General features: G+C 43.3%; 1 protein-coding gene and 2 long non-coding RNA genes across 3 annotated transcripts; all 3 read left to right on the plus strand.

Moving 5' to 3' along the window:
* Positions 1 to 5,542: 5,542 nt before the first annotated feature.
* LOC311051371 (dynactin subunit 1-like) lies at positions 5,543 to 24,578 on the plus strand (the record flags this gene model as incomplete). Its single annotated transcript, XM_084065935.1, is given in 17 exon segments — positions 5,543 to 5,554; positions 12,979 to 13,177; positions 15,118 to 15,296; positions 15,597 to 15,811; positions 16,665 to 16,783; positions 16,958 to 17,036; positions 17,645 to 17,804; positions 18,542 to 18,646; positions 19,318 to 19,509; positions 20,309 to 20,428; positions 20,858 to 21,010; positions 21,462 to 21,622; positions 22,157 to 22,325; positions 22,615 to 22,653; positions 22,655 to 22,684; positions 23,070 to 23,282; positions 24,426 to 24,578. Coding segments are annotated over 17 exon segments (2,298 nt in total).
* Positions 24,579 to 24,724: 146 nt separating this feature from the next.
* Positions 24,725 to 25,378, plus strand: LOC311048321. Its single transcript, XR_014601084.1, has 3 exons — positions 24,725 to 24,834; positions 24,928 to 25,042; positions 25,333 to 25,378. It is a non-coding gene; the product is annotated as an uncharacterized lncRNA (long non-coding RNA).
* Positions 25,379 to 25,381: 3 nt separating this feature from the next.
* Positions 25,382 to 26,528, plus strand: LOC311048315. Its single transcript, XR_014601083.1, has 3 exons — positions 25,382 to 25,432; positions 25,824 to 25,909; positions 26,478 to 26,528. It is a non-coding gene; the product is annotated as an uncharacterized lncRNA (long non-coding RNA).
* The last annotated feature ends 482 nt before the right edge of the window (positions 26,529 to 27,010 follow it).

Raw genomic sequence — 27,010 nt, forward strand, 5'->3', positions numbered from 1 at the left:
AGACCACTGGTATTGTAATGGTTTATCAGACGTGAAGTCCACACACCAGCTCTTAGTGTGATGGATACGGTTCCAAATGCTAACGCAGCTACAAGCTCTTAGCCTGTCTCAAAGTGGGGTCCGGGGGGGGATTTCAGGGGGTTCCCAGCTAGAGTAGTTAAGGTAGCATCATAAACATTTTAACCACTTTATCCATTTACTAGAGTCTCGGGGGACTACGCCCCCCGAGACCCCAGCCGTTGCGCGGGGCTTTGCGTTCACTGGTGCCTACGTGTGTCTGTCTTTGTGTTTGTGTCGCTGTAGCACAGAGTGGGCATTAAGATGGGATGTATGCTCCTTTAAGGGAGGTGGATCGTGGGATTCTGTTGTTTGCAAAGAGGCGTTGTGAATATTGTCTCATTGCAGACTCACCTTATTGCCACCTGATCGTGTGAGTGAGTGTTGTGTGTACGTAGGGCGGAATAGCTTGCGGGGTTGTGTGCTTTTTTGTTTGCTACTGGGCCTTGCATAGGAATGGATATTTTGAAAAGATGTAACAGTGTAAGGAAGCGTCTTTTGTGTGAGGTGGTAGGCCTTGACAATTATGTAGTGCAAGCATAAATGACACATGGAAGAATGCAACAGATGTACCTCAATGGCGAAGAAGCAGATGTCCATGTTGTAAGGAAGTTGGCAACGCAGGGCCTGCAGAATTGGAGTGAAAGAGCAGCCAGGAATCAACCACACAATGTGACATGTTGAAGAGGGATTATGTGAAAGGAAAGGCAGTGATATGTGTGTGAAGTGTTAAGCAGCAGCACTATTAGTTATGTGGATTTATGAGAAAGGAATGTAACAATGCATGAACCTTGCCTCAAGGGGGACGAAGCAGTAGTCCAGGAAAGAAGCAGCAAGGCCGGCAGGTGGCGCGGGTTGTCATGAAAGGCTCTGCAGAATGGCTGAATGGCAGCGGTGACTTTGATGACAGCGGTTGTGGTGCTGTGTGATAAGCAGAAGGGGGTTGTGACCTATGTGGTGCCAGAAGTTGTTGGAACAGTACGGGATAAAAGCGTATCCCTGTATCACAACGACTTTGGCAACCACCAATTGGTCAGCTCATCGTCACGTTGATTAGGGGGGAAAACTGTAGTAATAGTAGTGGATTGTTTGTTTGACGGGGGGCCACTGCAGGTGGTGGAGGACTGCTGTGAGATGGTCTGTGGAACGGGCACTGGTGTGCGGGCAAGGCAGTGAAATGTCTGTGAAGTGGTAATTTGCGTCATTGTCAGCAGCACTTATGTAGATGAATGAGTAATGGCACATGTGACAATGCAGCAGACGTACCGCTTTGTGAAGGAGCACTTGACCATGAAGGGAAGTTGCAACGGGCTGAGGTTACACAGATAGTCATCCATGACAGAGGCTGCAGAATGGGAGAAATGGAGAAGGCGGGAAGGAAGCACACAATGTGAGACGTCCACCATGGATCATGTGACAGTGAAGACAGTGATTTGTGTTTGAAGCGGTAGCTATTGTCAATTATGTAGAGAAATTACAAATGGCACATGGAAGAATGCAAGACTTTTACCTCAATGTGGAAGAAGCACTTGTTTGAAAACCACATTGTCAGTGTGGTCTGTCTGGTGCGGTATGGCAAACGTCAGGGCTGCTGGGTCACCCGTCCTTGAACTGGTAACATAAAGCTGTCCGTGGCTGAAGACAGGGGACTGTAGCCAGACTCCCACTCTTCTGAGGGTCTGCCCTTGGGACTTGTTGATGATGGTGGTGGCAAAAGCAGTGCGGATCGGAAACTGTCGGCTGGCCCAGTCAAAAGGGAACTGTCCAGCTTCAGGAAGGAACTTGATGCGAGGGATCAAGACTTCCTGTTGTGTGGCTGCGATTGTGCACAGCAGGAGCTTGTTGTTGAGGGACCTCTGGAAGAAGAGTTTGGTGCCATTGCACAGTCCGTCTTTAGGGCTGATGTTGCGGAGTAGCATCAAGGGCATTCCAGGCTTGAGGGTGATGATGTGGCGGGGAAATCCACTGGGGCAGAGGGTGTTGAGATATTTGATGGTGAAGCGCATAACATCTTGGTAGTCCACCAGGGTGTCAGCACTGGTGAGCTTGGTAGCCATACCTGGCATCCAGGTCTCCATGATGTCATTGATGGTGTCCACCTCTTTGTTGGTAGGGGCAAGCAGTGATCTGCCGTGCAGCCAGTCAGTGCGTGCGTAATTGGTTGGCAAGTCTGGAAACACTGTGTTGCAAAATTCTTTCATGGATGTGGCCTCTGCGACGTTGTTGCGATCTGTGTTAGGTTGAATGTGGAAACGCATGCTTTCAGGGATGGAGACAAAGTCGTTGGCATCATTTGCTGTGCCATCGCCAAGGCTGAGGGTCCACGTGTCGAAGTCCTCCAGACGTGGGTCTCCACTGGCCTTGACGCGCATGTTTTCTGTGAGGGAGAAGACGGAGAATTTTTCCCAGAGTGTGGAATTGTTCAGGCAGCTGTCTATAATCTGGCCCTCATTGGCCCCTCGAATCACTGGGAGACACTGTCGGAAGTCACCTGCCAAGACAATAATTTTGCCACCAAATGGAGTGTTTGGCTTCTGGAGTAGGTCTTGCAGTGAGCGGTCAAGTGCCTCTAGCAGGTGGCGGTGCATCATGGTGGCTTCATCAATCAGCAGGAGGCGTGAGCGGCGTAGTAGTTTGGCCAGGCTGCTCTGTGCTGTGATGTTCAAGGTAGTGTTCTTTGTGAGGTGGAGAGGAGCTTTCAGGCGCGAATGGAGCGTTCTGCCGAGGTGAAGGAGTTGGGCTGCAATGCCAGTGGTGGCCATGGCAAGGGCAATGCAGCCACCTGGTTCCAGACTCCGCACTGCATCTAGGAGGGCATTGAGCAGGAAGGTTTTACCGCAGCCTCCACGTGCAGATATGAAGACTTGTAGGCTTTGTTGTTGTGTGACAGCTGACTTGACTGTGTCGTAAATCTGTTGTTGTGCTGTAGTGAACTTTGGTATTGTTGCCTCCACAGTGGCGGAGAGCTTGCGCACATCGTAGTTCATTTCTTCACGGATGAGGGCGTCTTCCATGTTGACCAGCCCATGGACAGTGGCCTTTTCAGCATCAGTCATTGGTTCCAGGAAAACGTTGTGGAGGTCCTGGTGATGTGACTGGAGTGAGGCTTGTAGATCCAGTCGGACTATGGTTTTCAGCTGGTCCTCAGTGAAGGAGAGATTCCTAAGCTGTGCTGTGCGCTTGAAATCATCAGTCCACTGTGACCAGTTGTCGTTGAACAGTGTTTTGGGGTCAGCTGGTTGGCAGAAGAGGAGGATGATTACGAATAAGAGACGAATCTGTGGGCACAGCTGTGTGATTGCAGCCTCAGTGAGGACAGTGGCCCACTCGTTGTCGTCATCCAATAGGCCGAGCTCCCTGCACACTTCCTTGTAGGTTTCCAGGGTCCTGCCATTGATGGAGTAGAGGTCGTCAAAACTTGTTTTCCCTCTGCAGTGGTCATGGTGGAGTAGCATTCTCAAGTAGAAGACGTCGCCTGCCACGGGGTTGACGGTGTGGACGCGACCAATGGTGACTGCCTTTTTTTTCCTGAGCTTCCATTTTTTGGTTTGTGGTAGGTAGGTGTATTTCTGAGGCATGTCAACATAGCGCGGCATGGTTGTAGGGTCGAAGTGTGGACCTGCGAGGGCTTTCTGTTTGTCATTGTTGTCGAAGAAAGCAGTCAACTCTGTGGCCCTCTCCTGCTGCACCACAGTCTCCTCATGACCATGGGCAAAATAGACTTGCTGCTGCTCTTTCAGATGCAGGCGGAGGGCTTTGACAGGAGGGTGGTTCTTTGATATGTTGAAGGAGAAGAGTTTCCAGCAGGCCTCACTGGATCCAACTGAACGCATGTCCACATACTCGCGAATCTCATCACGTGCCGGTTGGACGCCATCCGCTTCAGCAGATACCATTGCACGGTCATGCCCTTTGGCAGGCAAATGTAGATAGGGGTGTGGGTGTAGAGAGTAGTACATGCAGGCGTTGCATGTTGGTGTGTATGTAGTGTGGTGTGCTGTTTGTGGAGGGGGAAGCAGTGTATTAGTTATAGGGCATGTGTGAAATGACTCTGCCGTCATGTGGAATGTGAAGTGCATGGAAGTGCAGAGGAGGGGCAACTGAGGAGCAGAGATAAGGGCAAAGAGGGCTGTGTGTTGCAGACAGAACATGCACACACACACACACACACACACACACACACACGCACACACGCAATGCACAGGGAGACACATACCCAGACTGTGTGCATGTATGTGGTGTGTGAGTATAGGGTGTATGACAGTATAGTGGAGAGAATGTGTGCAAGAGTGGAGAAGAGCATAAGTCATTACCTTGTTTGGGAGACAGCTGCAAGGAAGGTTGTGCTGTGGCTGCAGCCTGGCGCAAAAGTCTCAAGGAGCGTCTCGGTGTGTTGGGCTGCGGTTGGTGCTGCTGGCAGCGTGTGTTCTTTGAGAGGAGTTGAGCTGAGAAGTGAAGACAGTTGACTATGAAGTAGTGTGAGGAGCAATTATGCAGTGTGGATGAGAGGTGCGTGAATTGTCAGTAAGGCAGTCTGTGTGATGTAAGTGATAGATATTGGGGGCTGGTGTAGTAGGTAGCTAGTGTTCAGTGTGAAGATGTACATAGGAATGTGGGGTGGAGACGGAAAGAATTGCACACACATGTATGTTGCGGTGTATATAGTGTGTGGTGCTGTTTGTGGAGGTGAAGCAATGTGAAGGTGAAAGGCAATGAGGGCAAAGAGTGTGATTTGAAGGCCAATGCAACAGCAGAGGACGTCCACCTGAGGACAACAGATGTGCGCAAGGACGTCTGTGTCGTGCAGACAATAGAGTGAAACACAGACACTCTGTGTGACAGAGAGACACAGACACACACACACACACACACACACACACACACACACACACACACACACACACACACACACACACACACACACACACACACACACACACACACGCACACACAGACACACAGGCTGTAGTTGTGTGTGCATGGTGGTGATGTGAAAGAGTAGGTAGTACATGGATGACAGTGGACTGCATGAGTGGAAGTAATGAGAATTGCATTAGGCAGTACCTTGCTTGTGAGGCAGCTGCAAGGAAGGGCCTGCTGTGTGTGCAGTGTGCTCCGGTGTGTGGTGACTGTGTTGATGGTGTTGTTGTTCTGTGCCAGTAGGCAGGTGTGTGCTGAGGCGATTGGGTCACGCACATAGACAGACACACAGACTGGCAGTGTTCCTCTGTGTGCATGTTGGTGATGTGAGGGAAAAGGTTGTACATATGCTTTTGCGAAGAGAATGGCTGGAAGTTTGGGAATGCAGTAAAGTCTACCTTGGCTGTCAGGCAGCTGCAATGAAGGGGTGTGAAGCTGGCGTTGTGGTGTGGCATCATGACCGGCATCTGAGAAGTGATGTGGCATGTACAGTATATGAGGTACACATTGGATGAAAAGGATTAAGTGCAGGTGGGAGACGTGGCGTGCTTTGGGTGGACATAGAATGTGCGAGAAGGTGAGTGTAGTCATGATGGGAAAGTGTGCGCCAGTAATGAGCAGTAATGCGATATATGTGAATCAGTGAGACAAAAGAAGTGGTGGTGTGTTGTTGTGCTGGGCAGAGCATATGTTGGTGATGAGAGATTATAGGTGGGAAATAGTGTAGAGTGGAAAGACTGCATGGAAGGGATGAGGACAACAGAAGTCATTACCTTGGCTGTCAGGCTGCTGCGGTGAAGGTGTGGGAGGTAGCTGGTGATGTGGACTCACTTCGTGCTTGTCAGCTGAGAAGTGAGGTATGCATGTTAATAGGTGTTGAATAGGATTGACTGCATGTGTGGTGACACACACACATATGTATGCATAGTGGCTGTGGCATGATGTGTAATGCTATGCGCAAGGGAAGAGCTAAGGACATGCAATGGAGGGGACTGCATAGTGAAAGAGACGTACAGAGAAGGTGGTGAAATGTAGGCCTTTTCCTTTTCATGACTGCCAGACAATGACGGTCCCAAGCAGGAGTGGGGTGGTTGTAGGTAAACTGTGAAGTAGGGAACATTGTGAGGCAGTGTAAGTGTGGTGTGACAAACAGGACAATGTGGTATTGCAGGTGAAAGTGCTTTATAAGCCAGAGAGAAGTTAGTTGGAATGAGTATATCTGAGGCTTGATTTGGCTCAAACCTTTTGAAAAACGTTTGAGGGACATAAACAATATGATATCAAATATTATTATTATTTTTTAAATTCATGGTGTAGCTCCTTTAACTAAGGCTTCTAGGTGTAAACATTTACTTTCTACTACATCAATATGTTTGTGTTTTAATGTACTGTATAGTTCAAAACCATCTGCAACAGTGCATCTAAAGTCCCTTTGCCCACACCTTCTCAGAGGAAATGACACTCAGACATATTAATGGGGTGGGCAGAAAGAGTCTTTTCACAGTGAGCTATTGTGGTGACTGCTAGAACAGCCAAATAGAATACATTGATCACAAAAAAGACAGAGGATTTTTTCCATAAACATTGAAACATCTAAGCTAAACTAAATCATTTTAACTGCATATTTTGATGTGTCTTTATTTTCACACAATGTCAGGATTAAGAATCAAACTCATAACCTTCTGTTTCTCAAGCAGGCTTTTAATCCAGTGGGCCACTGTGCCATGCCTAAATTTGAAGGCCAAATAAATAATGACAGAAAAGCCAAAGGCTTGTTTCCATTGGGGTTCATTAACATTGAAACATCTAGACAAGTAACAGCACAGCAAACCATAGACAAAGTAATATGCTGTAAAGTTCTTTTTTCTTTTCCTTTTTTTAAAGTACTGTTGTGTGTTGTTCTACAAATAGGAATGAAGACCTTTCATAGTAAGGCAGCTGGTAGCACAGTGGGTAAAGTCAGTGCCAATGCTGCCAACATGTTCCAGAGATTGTGGGTTCAAACCCCACTTGCCCTTTACCCCGAAAAACTTCCTTTAAAATTTTTTTTTGGTCCCCCAAAAACCTGTTAGGAGTACGTTTCAGGCAATTTCAAGTTGATTGGTAGTGACTTTTTTGTGACTTTTTTTTTGGTCCCTAACATTCATCGAGCTCTGGACTTAGACATTTTTTTTCCGTTTCGGTAGTGACACTACCGAAACGAAAACAAAATTGTTCCCCCAAAAACCTGTTAGGAGTACGTTTCAGGCAATTTCAAGTTGATTGGTAGTGACTTTTTTGTGACTTTTTTTTGGTCCCTAACATTCATCGAGCTCTGGACTCAGACATTTTTTTTCCGTTTCGGTAGTGACACTACCGAAACGAAAAAAAAATTGTTCCCCCAAAAACCTGTTAGGAGTACGTTTCAGGCAATTTAAAGTTGATTGGTAGTGACTTTTTTTTTGGTCCCTAACATTCATCGAGCTCTGGACTTAGAATTTTTTTTTCCGTTTCGGTAGTGACACTACCGAAACGAAAAAGAAAATGTTCCTCCAAAAACCTGTTAGGAGTACGTTTCAGGCAATTTAAAGTTGATTGGTAGTGATTTTTTTTTTGGTCCCTAACATTCATCGAGCTCTGGACTTAGAAATGTTTCTCCGTTTCGGTAGTGACACTACCGAAACGAAAAAAAAACTGGTTACGCCCACCGTGGGACTCCCCGTACATATGCACGGAATTTGGGGGTTTCTAGGCGACTATGCACGGAATGACGTGCACAAATCCGTGCAATGTATACTAATTCTCTGGCGATCAGGCTGGGCAGTCATAGGGGTCTTAAACGTTTTCAGGCCAGGGACCCCCGTTGGGGGGTGGTACAGCATATATTGTATAATGCAGGGGTCTTCAACGTTTTCAGGCGTTTTCAGATATACTTTTGCTGCTCTTTTCTCCCTCTACACCTATAACTCTTTGCGAGGCGTTGTGAGCTTGTAGATCTGCTATTTTTGGCTAAAGTTCTCCTCAGAAAAGGGATGCTAGGGTTCAAGTGGTTAATATAAAAAAAGAAAAATCATATCACACAAAGATTTGGCGGACCCCTGTAGTAACTCTGAGGACCCCCTAGGGGTCCCGGACCCCCTGTTGAAGATCCCTGGTATAATGTATAACATTGTGTTTCATATAGACATACGTACCATGTTGTGCATTCAAGCTATTCAAATAATAGATTAATATATTCATTCATATCCACTGCCATTAGTAAACATACTTTACTAACTGAGAAGAATGTAATACTATCAACAATCTACCACACTTTAAGTATATTTTGATGCCGATACTTTTGTACTTTTACTCAAGTACATTTTCATTACCAGACTTGTACTTGTAACAGAGTGTTTCTACAATTGCAGTATTGATATAATTGATTCATTGATATTCATTGTTAAATAAATATTACAATGTATGTCTATTATTATTATTATTATTATTATTATTATTATTGCTGTTATATATTTCGCTAACTTCTTCTTGTTAACTTTTAAATTAGTGAAATGACGTTTGCATTGAAAACGAATGTATCTATTTTTGGTTCGTGCGCATGTGCGTGCTTGTAATAGTGTGTGTGTGTGTGTGTGTGTGTGTGTGTGTGTGTGTGTGTGTGTGTGTGTGTGTGTGTGTGTGTGTGTGTGTGTGTGTGTGTGTGTGTGTGTGTGTGTGTGTGGGGGGAAGGGGGGCGGGGCTTGTGTCGTGTTCGTGTCGTGTTTGTATGTGCACGTCATAGAGTTGTTTGGGTGCGTGCGCATGTGCGTGCGTGTAACAGCGTGTGTGGGCGGGGGGGGGAGGCTGTGCTTGCGTACACGCGAGAGGGCATTCCCGGGGATGCCCTCTCGCATGTACGCATGTCTGCTTGTCAGACCAATCACAGCCCTTGTTGTTTTGTCCCGCCCCTTAAGTTCACCGTTCTTGCAGAGATCGGCTCACTTCACAAGGTTTACAGCGGATGCTAGGTCGCTCGATACTAGGTCTCTCCGGTCGATGATAGATTACTATTGGAAACTGTTCTACTTGATTTCGGTTCATATATCACTGATCTACTTTAATTTCGTCGTGTTTTGTCTGAGGTGAGTAATATTACTTGATATATACTTTTTTCCCGCCTTTATTACTTTATTTTTATTTTGTCCCGCCTTTTTTGGACTACATGAACGTTCAGATTTCAAACACAGTTTTTGCCCCATGGCCACGGATGTTATAATTATGTACGGGCCCTCAGAAGTAGCCGTATCTTCCATATTGTTCAATAAAAACGCATCTTAATCCGATCGGTGGCCATTTGCTGATAGCTGGCACACTCTATCAGAGTGCAGTACACCTACCAACCGATGGGTAATGCAGTTGAAAGCATAGGGCGGACATGCTGAGAAAATGGCCACCGATCGGATTAAAATGCTTTTTATTGAACATCACTGAAGATACTGTTACTTCTGAGGGCTCGAACAGAATTGTCACATCCGTGGCCGTGAGGTCAGAACTTTATATTTGAAATTTGAACGTTTATGTACATGTACGGGCCTTAAATGAATTAAGTACAAACGCCAGGTTACGTTTGTTTCAGGCCCCAGGACTCTGTTGGTTTGTTTTCATAAACTTATGTCACAATCGACCTGTCCATAACAATTCATTATACAACGCAGAATGCAGCTTTTAATCAACATGGCATTTGTTATATCTTGTCTGTTAAAATTGAGCTTGTAGATCTGCTAAAACTAACTTTAAGCAGCCTCTGAAACTGGGTTAAAAACAACCTAGGCTAACCAGTGCTAACGGCTATAAACGTATGCCTACAACTTCTGCATGGCAGTGACGTAAATGATTACATTATCAACAGTATCGCTATCATGTTTATGTATTTACCAGGGACACAGTGCACATTAATCAACATGTTGGTTTTCACATCCGTGTAATGAACCAGAGTTAGCCAGAAGCTAGCTTTCATCTGTAGTCCCTGAGCAGACTGTTAAAAGTGGTGATATAACTATCCATACATAAACGGTTGTATTAATACCATACAAGACCAGTAGACATAGTACAGGAGACAGAACAATTATATTTTATATGTTGGTGGACTTTACTGAGACAATGGCAAACAACGTGGCTTTGACTCAGTATAGAGTAACATGAGTTTAACGCTAGAAGGAGATGCTGTTGTAATTTGACTGTTTTACTAGCAGTAAATAGACATTCATTTGACGCACTGTTTGGTTCAACAAGTGTTTATCTGCACCGAGCATTGTACTGGGTTGACTAATGTTAGAGGACGCCGTGGCTTTGTTGTTTGTTGTTGTTTCTCTCGTTGAACCTGGCAACTTGCCATGTCCGCTTATTGTAAGCGGATGGTCGCGCTTCTTTTGGGGCTTGTTTTGGGGTTGAAAAGGACCGTAATGAGAGTAGACGGTACACGGTCGGTCGTACCGTGTCGGTTGCGCACGCGCGCCACTCTCAATTGTATATTAGTATCATCATATTTATGATTATGTGCCCACATTTGCCTCTAAATTGTGGAGAAACTGTCGATGCGGAACCAAACTGTCAAGCAATTGTTTCCGCCCAGACACGTTTAACTGTCGCACATGTCGAAAATAGCCGATCTACAAGCTCACAACGCGTCCGCGTCGCGCTGCGACGCGTTGTGAGCTTGTAGATCGGCTATTTTCAAATAGACTATGTATAAAATAAGGCTAAAGTGGTTAAGGTATGTTTTATAATGTAATAATTTATATCTTAAAAGTAACTAGTAACTAAAGTTTTCAAATAATTGTAGTGGAGTAAAAGTACAATATTTGCCTCTGAGATGTAGTGGAGTACAAGTAAAAGTATTGGAAATTGGAAATACTCAAGTAAAGTAGAAATACCTCAAAATTGTAGGCAAATAGGTTTTATAAAATGTTCATGAATAGGAATTAATATTCACATGTATATTCATGAATAACTTTGGTTAACTAGAACACTGACCTGACTTAGCCACGTAAGCACAATTTGTACTTTGGGATACAAGCTCACAGCTTGTCTTATGAAGTTTTATACATTTACTATTTTTCAAAATTTGAGAACTTTGATAAACATATTTTTTAAGTCTTTAAACCTTTGCCTATAATGGCATGCCCAAAATGGGTAAGCCAGGATTAATGTGGTTAACTACTACATTAATCTACAATCTTTCAACGTGTCGCACTGTGAGATTGTAGATATTTGTAAAGGGGTAAAAAAGGAGGGGCCCATTATAGACCCCTGGCTGACACCGATAAACACATTATTTAGGAACATAATGGATTGTAAACGGTCACAAAATATATTAACCCTCATTCAATATACACACGCCCACATACAGGCAGGCTTACTGGACGTTGTGTACTTGTCTCTATACTGTGTATATTTGGCACAGATGTATGCATATATGACCGGTACGCAAGTTCTATGCTTGGTTCAGGTGTTTGGAAGGACAACAAAAACAGAACATATTTGCATATCTGGTTTAATAAAGACATAAGCCAATCCTTTTACAGCTTCATCAGTCATAAGGGGAACTTTAGCTTTGACGTGTTTTGGCAATTAAAGCAAAGATGTCAACATGTGTGTTCCCAAATATGAGATTTATGATATGAGAGCATTGGCTGTACTGACGCACGCTGGAATGATTACCAACGTTTGTCTGTGACTGTGTTGTGGTATTAAATCATGCTGCAGTGTTTTTAGATCTTACCACAATACTGATATTCAGCATTATGTACAATTTATTTTTTTAAATTTCAATTGAAAAGAAAAGGGGCAATCCTTCTTGAAGGTAAAGCCTTTATTGAATAGCTATAATTTCATTTTAGAAAAAAAAAACGTGTCCACCTACAGAACTCGGCCTTTATGAATTGAATACGCAGGACCACAATGGAAACAAGCCCTCAGGGATTTTTGTGTTATCCTTTTAGCATTATTGTGTAGGCCTTACTGTGCCTCTGTACTTTTTGCAAACTGCTGATAAAGAATTCAATCAATCAAAGCCACACAGTAATTTGCATGATGGTCAAGCAATGGCTGAACATGGCTTTGCTATCATGCTGCCTAGGATGGCAAATAAACAGTGATATGTTGGATGGATGGATAGGCTTTTAGTTTAGTGGTGTTAGTTAACAAAATTCAGTGTCGTAAATATACATGTCGTTACAACATTGGTTCTCAGGGGTACTTGAGGGGGTTCCAGGAGGTCCCCAGCTAAATGATGGATAGGAACCAAATGGACCCTTATGGGTCTGTAACTCTGAGAGTGTACAAATGGAACCAAATGGACCCTAACGGGTCCATTTGGTTCCATTTGTACACTCTCAGAGTTACAGACCCATAACATTGATTTTACAATATGAATTGGGATCCCAGCGATATAAATGCCATTACATGGGGGTCCGTAGCCCTAATGCATGGGTTCCCAAACTTTTTAGCCCGCGACCCCAAAATAAGGCGGAAATTGACTCGCGACCCCACCTAAACCTGGAGGTCATTTATGCACATAAACTTGCACGTTCGGTGCGCATTTGTAATGTGTTAAAATGGTAAAATGTACCATTTGTGATCATTTTAGATGGTATTTCATCCATTCTGTTGAATAAAAAGTTACAAAAAATATATATATATTTTTTTTGAATGACCCAAAATAATTTCGCGACCCCACGTCAGTCTCCCGTCGCGACCCCTACTTTGGGAACCCCTGCCCTAATGCATGTCAAACTGGGGGTCCTTGAAATTAAAATGGTTGAGAATCACTGCTAGAGCCGTAAAAATCGTCTCTTATGGGGGTCCCTGGCTTATATTTTCAAATGGGGGTTCCGTGGGCTAATAAGTGTCAATTTGGGGGTCCCTGGCATGAAAAAGTTTGAGAACCACTGCGTTACAATACACAATTTAATTTAGAAAAGACTTTGGACAGCTGCTTTTTACAACAAACCCTCAAACGTGTTGCTCTGCTCCGTTCCCCAGGTGGTGAAGCTTCACACCAAGCTGGGGAAACCCATCCCTTCCACGGAGCCCAGCGTGGTCACCCAGACCTCCTCCTCCACCACGGCCGCCACCAGTAAGACCCCCTCCTCTGGCCTGGGCAGCTCCAGCACCACCTCTTCCTCCAATGCTTCTGCCTCCCACCCACAACTCCTCCTACTACCTGAAGCCGGTCAACATAGTGAGCGGTGGCGGGGGGGCGCTCGGCAAGAACGCGCTCGGCAACAGTCTGTCGTCTGCCAACTCCACCGCCCCCGTCAAGAAGGCCTCCGCCCCCCAAGATCAACTCTGTCGGTCAGTAGGTCCCCTTTGAATTTTGACGTCTCCTGGCGGTATTTGACAATGACTTCATTCTTCACCTTGTTGCCATTATGCTCTGTACTGTTGTACATACTTGCTGTATTCCTGTTTGATTAGTATAGCTCTTTATTTAACCAGTTCAACCACATGAATCCTAGCGTCCCTATTCGAGGAAAAATCGTCTCACTACACGTCACGAGGCATTGTGTGAGCTTGTAGATCGGCAGAGATTGATGAGTGATAGAAAAGGACGGGGCCAATTACAGACCCCTTGCACACCCATCTAAGTATATAGGGTTTAAGTCATTGAACCCCTATATGTACTTATCACACAATGAATAAAGAAAACGACTTCCATTTTCACTTTAAAAATGATAAAACTTTTTTTTTTTGACAATTTGCACCTATAATGACGTGCCCAAAATAGGGACACCAGGTTGAAAGTGGTTCAAACACTCATCACTAATAAAGAGTGAAGCTGGTTTCACAGAGCGTGCTTTGCACTCAAAGGCTACATGCCAATGTCTGGATAAGTCTCTGCCAACTTGTGTAGTGATGGACGGCGACCAGGTGTGCGTTTCCAAACCTAACATTTCTTGAAGTTCTGTGCCTTGTTGAATAACAAGTGTATAACCTAGTTTAACCATGCAGTGAAATGGCCAATAGTTCACTCCTGGCCCTTGCAAATGGAAACGGTCATTATATATTGAAATTCTTTATTCGGAATAACCCCTTGAGATGAACCATCTCGTTTTCAAGGGGCTCCGCAGTTACAGAATACATAATAATACATTTAAGAAACAGAACAAAACAAAACATAAATAAACAGGACAATAACAACAATCAAGGGGGGAAAACAAGACAAAACATACAACAATAACATAACAACAATACACAAAGCACATACAGTACATGAATTATTGTGTCATAGATCTGTTACTGATAATTAGTGAAAACATGAGCAGGTAGTCTCCAGGTGAGAGGACAGCGCCGTTTTAAACAATTGAGGAGATGATATTGACCGAATATGAACAGGTATGTTGTTCCAGTCAGAAGGAGCTTTAAACCTAAAGGATTTTTTGGAAACCGAATTAAATGCACTTGGAACATCAAAGTAAACTTGTGCACAATGTCTCAATTGGTGTCTAGAAGTAAAATGATTCATATACTGTTTGAGATACTGTGGGTAATTAAAGTAGATACATTTGAAAATGAACTGTAACCAGTGCTGCTGTCGTCTTCATTGTTTTCGGTCATTGTTTTCCTTTTTTTATTTTTTATTATTGTGATTTATTGCATTTGTATGCTGTCCATTAGTCAAAGCATCTGTGGACTAGTGACTCCTCAGTGAAATGTAAAATGGAATGTCACAGTTTTAAGTAAACCAATACTAAGAATCTTTGAATGGGATTGTGTGTTAATAATGATGTTTTGTTTGTTTTTGCATGATCAAAATTTTGATTTGCAAATTCTTATCGGTTAATCAATTCATTTTTTGTGTGTATTTACGATTAGAGGTTGGGTGTTCACTAATGTTTACGGTAACTTTTGATTGAAAAATAAGGCCCTGCTACAAATAATAACTTCTCTAGCTGTGGTCTTTTGGAGCAGTAAGGATGAAGTCATTAGTAGACACAATTTCGGGTTTTATCGTATTTGTTGGCTGTTCACTTCATCCAATGCCATCTGCAAACTCACAACACCTTGCATCGCCTATTTTCGCCACTAAATAGGCAATTTATGAAATATTGGAAGAGGGTTTGTGCCCAATAGCAATGGTCTGAGACTAAAGAACCCTACCTTCCCCTTCGCCCCTTGCAGGAGGAAACAAACTGCAGACCACGGCAAAAGCGGATGAGATGAAGGCGGCGGAGATATCCAAGCCAACGCGGATGGCTGCCCCAGAGACCAAGAATGATATCTCTGATTGGCTGTCTGCGGCGGCGCTAGCTGCACTGCAGAACGACGTGCAGCCTGTTGGTCACGACTACGTTGAAGAGGTATTCTGACAGTTCACTTGGGTGTTGCTTGCCAAAAATAACTGATCTACATGCTAACACGTCGCATCACGACACATTGTTAGCTTGTAGATCAGTTATTTTTGTGAGTATACATTATATTGTTAAATTGTCCTTTTTGCAGAACTATGTCTTTGTCATTAAAAAGTAATTGGTTACAGAATTGCCTACTGAGAATAGTAACTCTTTGGAATACTCTTACATGAAATAAATTTAAACCTCATTGCGATTCCTTTCTTGTCCTGTGAATGAATAGTTTTCTTTCCACCATTTCTCTTTTAGCCGCCTCGTCGCCCCGACTCTTCAGACGATCGCTGCGTAATGACCAAGCATGCAGCCATTTATCCCTCAGAGGATGAACTCCAAGCTATCCAGAAGATTGTGTCCATCACAGAACGTGCCCTCAAACTGGTGTCGGACATCATCACTGACCAGGACAAAGACAAGGGCAAGGAAGAGGAAAAGGAGAAGGAGAAGAAAGAAGTCGCTAAAGACAGGTGAGGCATCTGAGAGAGCTCAACATCTCTTTGTCTCCTCGTGTTTCTGTGTTTAAAGCAATTCCATTCCAATTCCCTTAAATATACTTGGCCACCAAATGTAGTGGCCTGTAGGACCAGACTGAGGAACTTGAAGGGGTCCTTGGGGGGGGGATCTTTAACTCAGAGTCTATAGCGGGAACCAAATGGACCCGTAGTGGTCCATTTGGTTCCATTTACACACTCAGACTGATGCCTTGCCATGTAGATTGGGCTCCCAGAGATGAGAATCGTATGAAATGGGGGTCCGCGACCTCATGCAAAACAAACTGGGGGTCCTCAAAATGATAAAGGTTGATAATCACTGCTCAAAAATCTATGTACACGTGTTTCTTAATGGTTTGTATCTGTCTCTCTTTCTCTCCCATCCGCGAACAGTCTTCTCCCGGGTGGTTGAAGCCAGAAGGCACCAAGCGAGCTGAGACAGAGCGCAAACGTCGAGGCACAGACGGCTGTGTTGTTGACGGACAACGGATGATGAGAAACAAAAATACAACGGATGCACGCTTATGAGAAACAAAAATAAATATTCACTACTATGACTACTTTTGTATTTGACATTTTTCAATTTCTCTAAATATTATAAACTTTCACATATCGCGTATGAAAAGGCTACTATGGGCTACAGTGAAGTCGGACCGAATGACTGAAACGTTTTTTCTTTTTTTACTCTTGGTGTGGGGATTATGTTATGAAAGAAGAGAAATTGCAACTTCTATAGTCCATGGGAAACCATAAACCTACATCTAAATGAGTTGCCATATTTACATATTAACATAGAAACTCCGCAAGATATTCCTCTACACTTATTTAGTGAGAACATTGCTCCTCCTGCTGCTGAGAGCATCTCAGCACTAGCATTACTCCTGCCTGCCCCCTGCCGCCAGCCCCGCCCCTCGCCCCCTTCTGGCTTCAACCACCCGGGAGAAGACTGTTCGCCTCCCATCCACCCCTGTCTCTCTGTCCAATGGTTCCTTGCTGTCTCTCTCATTCTTTCTCTCTCTCTGACTCCTCTCTCTACGCCACTCTCTCTATCAACCCTATCTCCCTGTGTGTATCTTTCTCTCCCACCTCTACCGGGTTCCTCTCATCATGCTGTCCCTCCAGGTACAGACGGCACGGCCTCCAGCTACCATGTCAAACAGTTGGAGGAGCAGAAGGGCAGGCTGAAGGAGGCCTTGGTCAGGTCAGTCAAAATGTGTACATCTGTTTAAAAACAACAGCAGTTGACCCAAATGGTTTCCAATCAGGAATGACTTGACAACAGCATGATAGTCATAATAACCATTATCCACAAAAGCAAGTGGTTTAAAAATAAACCACTTGACTTAAATGATATGTAGGTGTCCTCTGCTGCCTCGGACACACGCACATTGTACTTTTACAATAACAAGACATAGTCTGGTTATGGCATTGCCTCCCTGTCAAATCGGAAAAGCTGCCGATACTGCCTAAAATGCTGGTATCTGTATTGGCGAGGATGCCATTCCGATACCACATAAATTACATGATATTTCATTCATATTTTGATTTCTTCAATTGATGTTGCACGACTGTTTTATACTCTTACTTGTACTATATACCTGAGAGTGTACAAATGATATACTATAAGACCTGTAAGGGTCTATTTGGAACCCCCTCAAGGAACCCAGATGGTCCCTGAACCCCACTTTGAGAACCACTGTCCTAGATTTGTTTAAATGAGATGCGCAAGTTATGGGGATCGGTAAGGGAAAAAATGGTATCGGTTACACCTCTAATTGTAAGTTGTTAACCCCCCTGTTATGTTCACAGGACGCGTGACCTGTCCTCGTCAGAGAAGCAGGAGCACGTGAAGCTGCAGAAGCAGACGGAGAAGAAGAACGTGGAGCTGGACACTGTGAGGAGCCAGAAGGAGAAACTCCAAGAGGACATTACACTAGCCGAGGCAACTATCGATGAGCTGAAAGAACAGGTACGGACAGTTAGAGCGAATCACTATCATTTTGAAGAGGGGGTACTGTCTTCCCCTGTATAGGATATGAACCACATGCTTAAAATGAAGATGATTTCATCTTTTTCTTTAAAAAGATGACTGCTAATGCTCTTTATCGTTAAGACCTGAGGCCGATTCTGCAAATGCCTTCTAAACCAGTAGTTTTTCCAAGATCTTTCAAAAATGTTAAAAAATGGCAGATAAAATCTAAAATGACACAGATCCTTTCCCGTTTTTAAGGGGTCACATGTTCTAGTTTACTATTTCACCATATCTAAACTACTTTAATAATACATTTTACACACTTTAATTATACAATGAACAATCAAACAGCTAAGTATGCAATACACATGAACTTAATTTTATTTAACCCCACTTAAGCCCTAAAATTCTCACTTACATGCCCAAAATTGGGACGGGACGTTGAATGAAAGTGGTTAAATATTGTATTTGCTGATGCTGATATTGTCAAAAAAATAGAATGTTTAAAAGAACAAAAGCACAGCAAAAGAAACACAATACAAAGTGATGAAAAATTGTAAGAGGCAAACCATTTGGGTCAAACAGGTTTCCTTTGCAGATATGAATGTCATTCTGTCAGATTTGCAGATATTAGTGAATGGGATTGGGTGAAGGGACATTTAAATGCATATGGATAATTGTACCTGACTTTCAAACCATGTGCCTCTTGTAATGATTGTGTGTGTGTGTCACAGGTGGATGCTGCGCTGGGGTCAGTGGAGATGGTGGAGACCCTGACGGAGAGGAACCTGGACCTGGAGGAGAAAGTCCGGGAGCTCAGAGAGACGGTCACTGACCTGGTCAGTGCACCTGTGTTCTTCACCCCGACTTGCATGCAATCAGTTTCATACTGTAGCCCATTAAGACCTGAGGCCCATTTTACAAACGCCCTCTCAGTGGTTCTCAAACCTTTTCATGTCAAGGACCCCCAAATTGTTGTACAAGCTTGCAGCGTGGCACGAAGTGACACGTTGTGAGCTTGTAGATCTGCTATTTACAAAAGATTTGTACCGGTATACATTTTGAAAACTTAAAATGGGACATTCTGCATAAGGAATACTTTTACTTTTGGTATTTTAAAGGAATAGTTTACCCCGAAAATAACTTTCCGTCGCATTCCTAAGCCAATAATTTGATGACCGGCAGCGGTTCCGTATGGAGACACAAAGGAGATTCTTTGTGTCTCCATACAGAACCGCTGCCGGTGAGTAATCGATAGAAAACGTCATTTTGGGCGTGAACTATCCCTTAAGTACATTTTGATGCCACTACTTTTTTAGTTTTACCCAAGTAAATTTTGAATACCAGACTTTAGCTTGTAACAGTTTTCCTACATTGTAGTATTGATAATGTTACTTAAGTAAAAAGATTTGAGTACTCCTTCCACCACTGCATTTGGCTTTGTTCTACGCCTTACAATGTATATACTACCACACATGACGGTCGGTCCCCTCTTCTGTCCTCCCAACAGGAGGCCATTAATGACATGAACGACGAGCTCCAGGAGAACGGCAGGGAGACTGAGATGGAGCTGAGAGAGCAGCTGGACATGAGCGGGGGAAAGGTCCGCGAGGCCCACAAGAGAGTTGAGGCTGCCCAGGAGACCATGGCCGATTACCAGCAGACCATCAACAAGTACAGAGAGCTCACTGCCAGCCTGCAGGTGCATAGATCACTACACACATACACGTTGTACTACTATACTTACTTACCGCAACATTTTAGGATGGATTTTCGTTTTAAATGCATTTTTTCCCCCATGAGTTTTTTTGCCGTTTGTAACCCTGAACCTAACTCTAAATCCTAATTCTGACCCCAACCTGAATCTTTTCCTAATTGTAACCTTGGCTCTAAAAGTCTTTGTTAACAAATTCTCTTGTGGTGTCCAGGAAAAAGGCCTTCACAAGGTCAATTTCTACTATACTTATGGGGACACGTGGCCCTCAAGTATATTCATTAGGGCTGTCAAAAAAAATCGATTCATGAATAAATCGCGATTCTTAATGCCACGATTTTAAAAATCGATTCAAAATATTAAAATCGATTTTTTAAAAATGTTTTTAATTTTTTTTTATTTTAATTTTTTTAATTTTTTTAATTTTTTTTATAAAATCGCAATAAATCGCAGAATCGAATATCAATTAATCGCAGAATCGCAATTTTAATCGAATCGGCACCCTAGAAAATCGCAATAAATCGCAGAATCGAATCGAATATCAATTCATCGCAGAATCGCAATTTTAATCGAATCGGCACCCTAGGAATCGATTTTGAATCGAATCGTGAGGTAAGTGAATCGTGACACCCCTAATATTCATAAACACACACACACACACACACACACACACACACACACACACACACACACAGGAATGAGAAGTGAGCTGCTATGATTATCAGTAGGTCGTCAGTAAATGCACATTGCTCACTGCTGTCTGTGTGTGCTTTTCCCTGTGCACCAGGAGACCAACAGAGAGCTGACCAACCAGCAGAATGCCAACGCTGAGCAGGTCCTGCTGCATCCTCCTGCAGAGATGTTTGATTTCAAGATAAAGTTTGCAGAGACCAAAGCTTATGCCAAGGTACGGCTGAGACGAATGTCAGAATGCTAGGAATCTGATTGGGAGTTGATGGGGATTTTAATAAATCCAATGACAATAAAATGTCTAAAGTGACACTTTGGTACCACTACCACAAAACTCAAGCCAAGCCATACTGGAAAGAAATGGATTGGAAAAGTTTGTATCCAGTTTAACTGAGCACTAGGCTTACGTGATCATAATTCTTGTTAATGGCATCAATGGACATTTAGTTTAAAAGTTTTACATTAATAAAAGTTTAAGAAGAGTAATGAATAGTAACCGCTCATATCATAAAATTAGGATAATCATTTCTGGATCCTAAAATTATTACGATATTTATCAATTCCGATTCCTTCATTTTCATGGGTACCTGGCAGTTTGGATATGGTTCCTAACTTCTATACCCAACCTTGACTGTGTGTCTTCCAGGCCATCGAGATGGAACTGAGGAAGATGGAGGTGGGCCAGGCTAACCGCCAGGTGTCCCTCCTCACCGCCTTCATGCCTGAGTCCTTCCTCCGCCATGGAGGAGACCACGACTGTATTCTGGTGCTGCTGCTCATTCCAAGGCTCATCTGCAAGGTGTGTGTGATCTGCAAAAAAACGAAAAAAATAGTCTGACCAATGCCACATGGGTCGATCCTGATTTTGGAGAGTCCTAGACCACTAATGTTTGACCGATCTTTTGTAAAAAAAAAAGTATTTTAATGTGTTTAACAACATAAGCCCTGTTCATACATTTTCAGAAATAGCCTATCTACAAGCTCACAATGTGTCGTGAGCTTGTAGATCGACTATTTTTGTTATTGTTTTGAAAACGTTTGTTAATGTTCACTTAAAATGACATGCCCAAATAGGTAGTAGGGATACTCTGTTGAAAGTGGTAAAACATTGGGACACATCGGCTGCATAATTACAATACTGATCGTCGACAAATAAGTAAAACAATGGCCATATATCAGCCAACCGATGTATCGCTCAGGCTCTGCTTACCACCTGTTCCCAACATGTCCGTGTGTCATTTCCCCTGCAGGCGGAGTTGATCAGCAAGCAGGCCCAGGAGAAGTTTGACCTGAACGGTGACCCCCTGCAGGGAACCGCGATGAGGGGATCCCGTGGAGAGCAGCTCAGCTTCGCCTCAGGACTGATCTACTCCCTGGGCCTGCTGCAGGCCACTCTGCACAAGTATGAACAGTGAGTGACTATCGCACATGAGAGACTAAATTGGGAATGTTGTCATTGGAGAATACCCACCATGCTAAAATGTTATAACAAGATTCCAAATAAATTAAAAGATTCTGGTAATGCTCCATGTTGCTATCCAGAACTGAACACCTTTATTCCCAATGTATTGAACATCTTCAATAAAAATTCAGTCCAATGAGAGACAACTTTTCTCGCTCGTATTTCGTTTATAAGTTTTGTCCTCTGTTAACTACTTAAGCCCTACATACTTACCGTCATACCGTATGACGAATAGTGAAACTAGCAATTCTACAAGCTCACAACAATCTGCTATTTTTGCTGCAAGGGAAAGTGCAACATTGTATGTATCATATTGGTCCCTGAATCTGAACAAAGCAAACGCACTACTGGTTTGAAAACACACTTAATGCATTACTTTTGAGCGTCCTGTGTATCACAAAAACCTTAACGTTATCGGTCTCTCCACTCTCGCCACTTCTAACATTATCTGTCCTTCCATTGTCATGTCCTCCTCTCATCCAGGGCTATGAGTGGCTGCAGTGTGGAGGTGTTTAAGAGGATGGGCACGCTGTACTCTGAAATGAGCGTCCACGAGCGCTCTCTGGACTACTTCATCGACCTGCTACACAAAGACCAGCTGGATGAGACCATTCAAGTGGAGCCACTCACCAAGGCCATCAAATACTACCAGGTAACAACAATACAGGACCTCTAGGCTGCCATCTAGCATTTAAAACATGCACACATTTGTGTGTGTGTGTGTGTGTGTGTGTGTGTGTGTGTGTGTGTGTGTGTGTGTGTGTGTGTGTGTGTGTGTGTGTGTGTGTGTGTGTGTGTGTGTGTGTGTGTGTGTGTGTGTGTGTGTGTGTGTCTCTCTCCATGGAAAAACTGTGCATGTGTCCGGTCTGCATTAATACGCATTCAACGTATTCATGCTTGTTACTTGTCTGTAAGTAACTCACTACTGTTGTGTCCTCCAGCATCTGTACAGCATCCACCTGGCGGAGCTCACAGAGGACTAGCTCACTGCAGCTGGCTGACCACATCAAGGTATTTCAACGCCTTGTGATTTTATTTTGTCTTTATTTATTTTTTGTTGGTGTTTGCTGGGTTACATGTCGCCTTTCCGACGTTAACGAACCCTATACCTAACCCTAACCGCACGCGGAAGCCACTAGTCGGAGTGGCGAGATGTCGGAATGGAAGGCGGTTACCGTTTGCTGCTGTCTGCTGCACCTTTAATGCGGTCACACCCTTGCCCGTTAAAGCCGAAAGCAAGCTACGTACGGTGCAACTGTGAAGAAAAACGGATCTAACAAAATAAGACTAAGGAAGTTTATTTTGTAATTTGGTGATTTTTTTTTAATTCTGTTGTGATTTGGCACTATAGTCAAATTTAACAAATTGTCTCAAGACAGTTTACATATTGTCTCAGTTCATCCAGAGTGGCCTGGACTGTGTGGCAGTGGAGTCGGCTCGCCTGCGGGCCTTCCTGACCGCCGGTCAGGAGAGCTCCAGCCTCTGCATCCTGCTGAAGGACCTGGACACCTCCTGCTCCGACATCAGACAGTTCTGCAAGAAGATCCGTCGCCGCATGCCCGGAACGGACGTGATGGGAGCACCCGCCGCTGTCATGTTTGGACCACAGGTACACATACACCCATTCTACTGTCTGTACGGGTCAGTGATTCTCAAACCTTTGAATTTCAAGGACCCGCCCCCCCCCCCCCCCCCCCCCCCCTAATTTTTATGTGCACTAGGGCACAGACCCCCATTTGGTGCAATTCATCTCTGGGGTCAATTCTTCATCTCTGGGAACCCCAATCCACCCTGTAAAATATGTTTTCAATTAAAAAAAAAGCTACTTTTTGATATAATCACTGATATATTTTTCACAATGACCATTCCACATACAGGTAGATGTTGTTTGACAACTTCTCTTAGAGTGTTTGCCCCTGACAACCGGGAATGTATTTCTTTATGTACTTTTACAGTTAATAACAGGATTCCCACGGTCATGAATTTCCTGGATATATTTTGAAATGAGAAAAACTGTCTGCCAGGCCTGGAAAATGTTTGGAATTCATCAAATGTTTTGGAAGATGTTTGGATATACATAGTTTTTGGCTATTGATTTTGTTCATAAAAAACATGTCTGACATTTCATGAAATATGTAACATGGTAAAATGCAGTGCTGCGTGAGAGCTGCCTATTATACAGAACATCACGTAACAAAAATAATACATCTACAAGCTAAGAACAAACGTTGTTAGCTTGTAGATCTGTTCTGTCGCGTGACGCCTTTGCTCGAGGTCTGTCTTGGGGCATTGATGGAGTAAGAGCCTCATTATTGCCACCATACGATTGATATAGGCCTGGAAATAGGGTGAAAAAGTTATGGAAAAGTTTTGAAAATGACCAGGTAAAAATGTGTGGGAACCCTGACCAGTGCTTTAACACATTGACTGCCTGAATTATTTTCACTGCCTATTGTTATTCATGCCAGAGATTTTTCAATGGGAAAAAAAAAGTACTCAGGAGCCGAGATACAAAATTTTAAAGTTTTAAGTTAACAAGGAAGTGGATGAGAGTAAAGATCTTCGAAAATTCATATCTCCTTGGTCTTTGGGTCAAATAAAAAAAAAAAAAAGTTTTAACTCGTTTTTAGCAGATCTTGGCACTCAAGTGATGAAAAGCTAAAAACGAGTTAATTCGTTTTAGGCATTCAATGTGTTAAAATATTACTGTCTATCCCTGTGTTTCCCCTCCCTTTTTTTTACTTCCACTTAGATGGTTGAAAAAAATCTGAAGGACAGACCTGGCGGAAAGAGGATCCTTACCGAGTATGCTCGGACAAAAAGCCTAACGGATACCAGAAGACGCGACATGGTGAAGATATTGGTTGCACACATGGCAAGTGAACATGGGTATGTTGTCATCTAAAAATGATGCACCCAATACACAATTTTGGTTGTAGTTGGTGCAGGCCAAAATCCTCCTTTTTGCAGAAGGCAGCGGCACAGCAATACTTTTGTTTGGATCTCATACGTGTGTGTGTGTGTGTGTGTGTGTGTGTGTGTGTGTGTGTGTGTGTGTGTACTGTAGGACGAGTCCTTCAAGGCGTGTTAAAGAGGACTATGCACAGGGCATCACTGCCTTATTCCCATACCTGGCCGATCCCCAGGGAAATTTGGGCTATGTAAGTACATAAAACACCAGTCTAACGCACATTTACACATGCTCATTAAAACCAAATGACACTTTCCCCCCCTCTTTTCTTCTTGTGTTTTAGGAACAGTATTACAGTCCAGTCGATGGGAGTGGGTTTCTGGCATGGCGAGTGAAATCACTTCAAAAAGAAGCATCAGAGGGACAAAAAAAGAGCTGAAATGTTCAGCCACTGACGGGTGTGTGATTTTGATTGTAGCTAGAATTTAAGGCTGAAGTCACATGTTCACACACACACACACACACACACACACACACACACACACACACACACACACACACACACACACACACACACACACACACACACACACACACACACACACACACACACACACAGGAAGAACCAGTGCAACATGTCATGTTTCCCCCAGTCCACTGTCTAGCAACTGTGAAGATGGATCCTTATAGTAAATGCATATCACTGGAAAGTATTGCAGCAGTATATGTGGTTTCTACACTGTTACAGGTGGTCCAAATGCTGGCGACAGAGCTCCCGTCTGTGAGGAAAGCCAGCTAACCACAGAAACCCAGTGTCGTGAGGCCATTGTATATGTGGCTGTATGTATGTATGTATGTATGTGGCTCTTCAACTGCCTTGCATTAACCCACTAAGACCTGAGGAAGCGTCTGTGTCACTTTTTCATTTGAGCTAAAAAGCATTATTTTACACTTTGACTATTCAAAAATAGCAGATATATATCCCCTCCCCTCCTCTCCTCTCCCCTTCTCTCCTTCTCTCCATATCTACAAGCTCACTGTGAGTTTAATGTTTGGAAAATAGCAGATCTACAAGCTCACTGTAAACTTGTTGCCTTATTTTAAATAGCCGATCGACAAGCTCACTTGTCAGCTTGTAGATAACTTGTGAGCTTGTAGGTCTGCTATTGTCACTATATTTATATAGTGACAAATATATATTTGTGTCTAAAATACAGTATTTTTGCTTGACATTTTCAGCTGTGGCGTGGCTGTACACCGGATCTGATATCTTGGCCAACACAGCTGTGGACTGAGGGGACCGTCCCAGACTGCACTACTGCAAGGTTTGTTTAACATAACATGACACATGTGCAAATCAAAACCTTTTAGATCTAACTATCTAATGTTAGCATATGGACATTTTCTTGTGGTCAGTCCATTGTCCGTTTTTAAGGAGGCATTGCCAATATATATACTCTGTAGCTTAACTCTTTGACTGCCATATGAACAGTGTAATAGTGTGCCACTGCTGCCAGCAAAAACAGTGATTTTTACTGTATCAGTTTGCATAGAAAAATACTGTACTTGTACTTCTATCCACTACAGCTCAGAGGCAAATATTGTACTTTTAATCCACTACAATTGTTAGAAAACTTTAGTTACTTTGTAGATTTTGGTTATTGTTTAAAAAAACATAGGGTACATTAACCACTTCAGCCCCATTTAAACTTTGGCTATTTGAAAATGGCAGATCTACAAGCTCACAATGCAACATGTTGTGAGCTTGTAGGCTTACAAGCTCACTTGTCAGCTTGTTGGACACTTGTCAGCTTGTAGATCTGCTATTGTCTATTGATATGCATGTACTTTCATAGCTTTGTGTCTAAAATATTGTATTTCTTTTTTTTACAGCTCCTGCTGCGGACCCAGGTGACAGACACACCATCCCAGGCCTACTGCAAGGTGTGTAACTATCTAATGTTGGCTTATTGACATTGTCTTGGGGTCAAATACTAGGTTGTGGGGGTCTGTGGTTTAATGCATAGGCTAAAAAATGGAAGCTCTTTGACATTACAATAGTTTGAGAACCACTGGTATTCAGGTGACAAGTATATGTTGCTTACATTTTCTATAGTTGTCAGCTAATAATAATAATAATAATACATTTTATTTATAACGCACTTTACATTCTCACAGATGTCAGAGTGCTACAGATTAAAAACAGAGCATAAAAACAGCATAGGCAACAAAACAATTACAATAGACCCAACCAGGCTAAACTAAAGGGCCAACTTTTAGAAATTATAACTCAATACGAAAAACAAACAAAGTCCATGAAAAATTAGAAAAATGTGGCGCTCTCAGGTGGTCTGGGAGGGCATTCCACAGACATGGGGCTGTGTGGCAGAAGGCCCGGTCGCCCATGGTGCGGAGGTTGGTGTCAG

The sequence above is a fragment of the Gymnoscopelus microlampas genome (genome assembly GCF_963454915.1).
Source record: "Gymnoscopelus microlampas genome assembly, chromosome: 1".
Classification (NCBI taxonomy): Eukaryota; Metazoa; Chordata; class Actinopteri; order Myctophiformes; family Myctophidae; genus Gymnoscopelus; species Gymnoscopelus microlampas.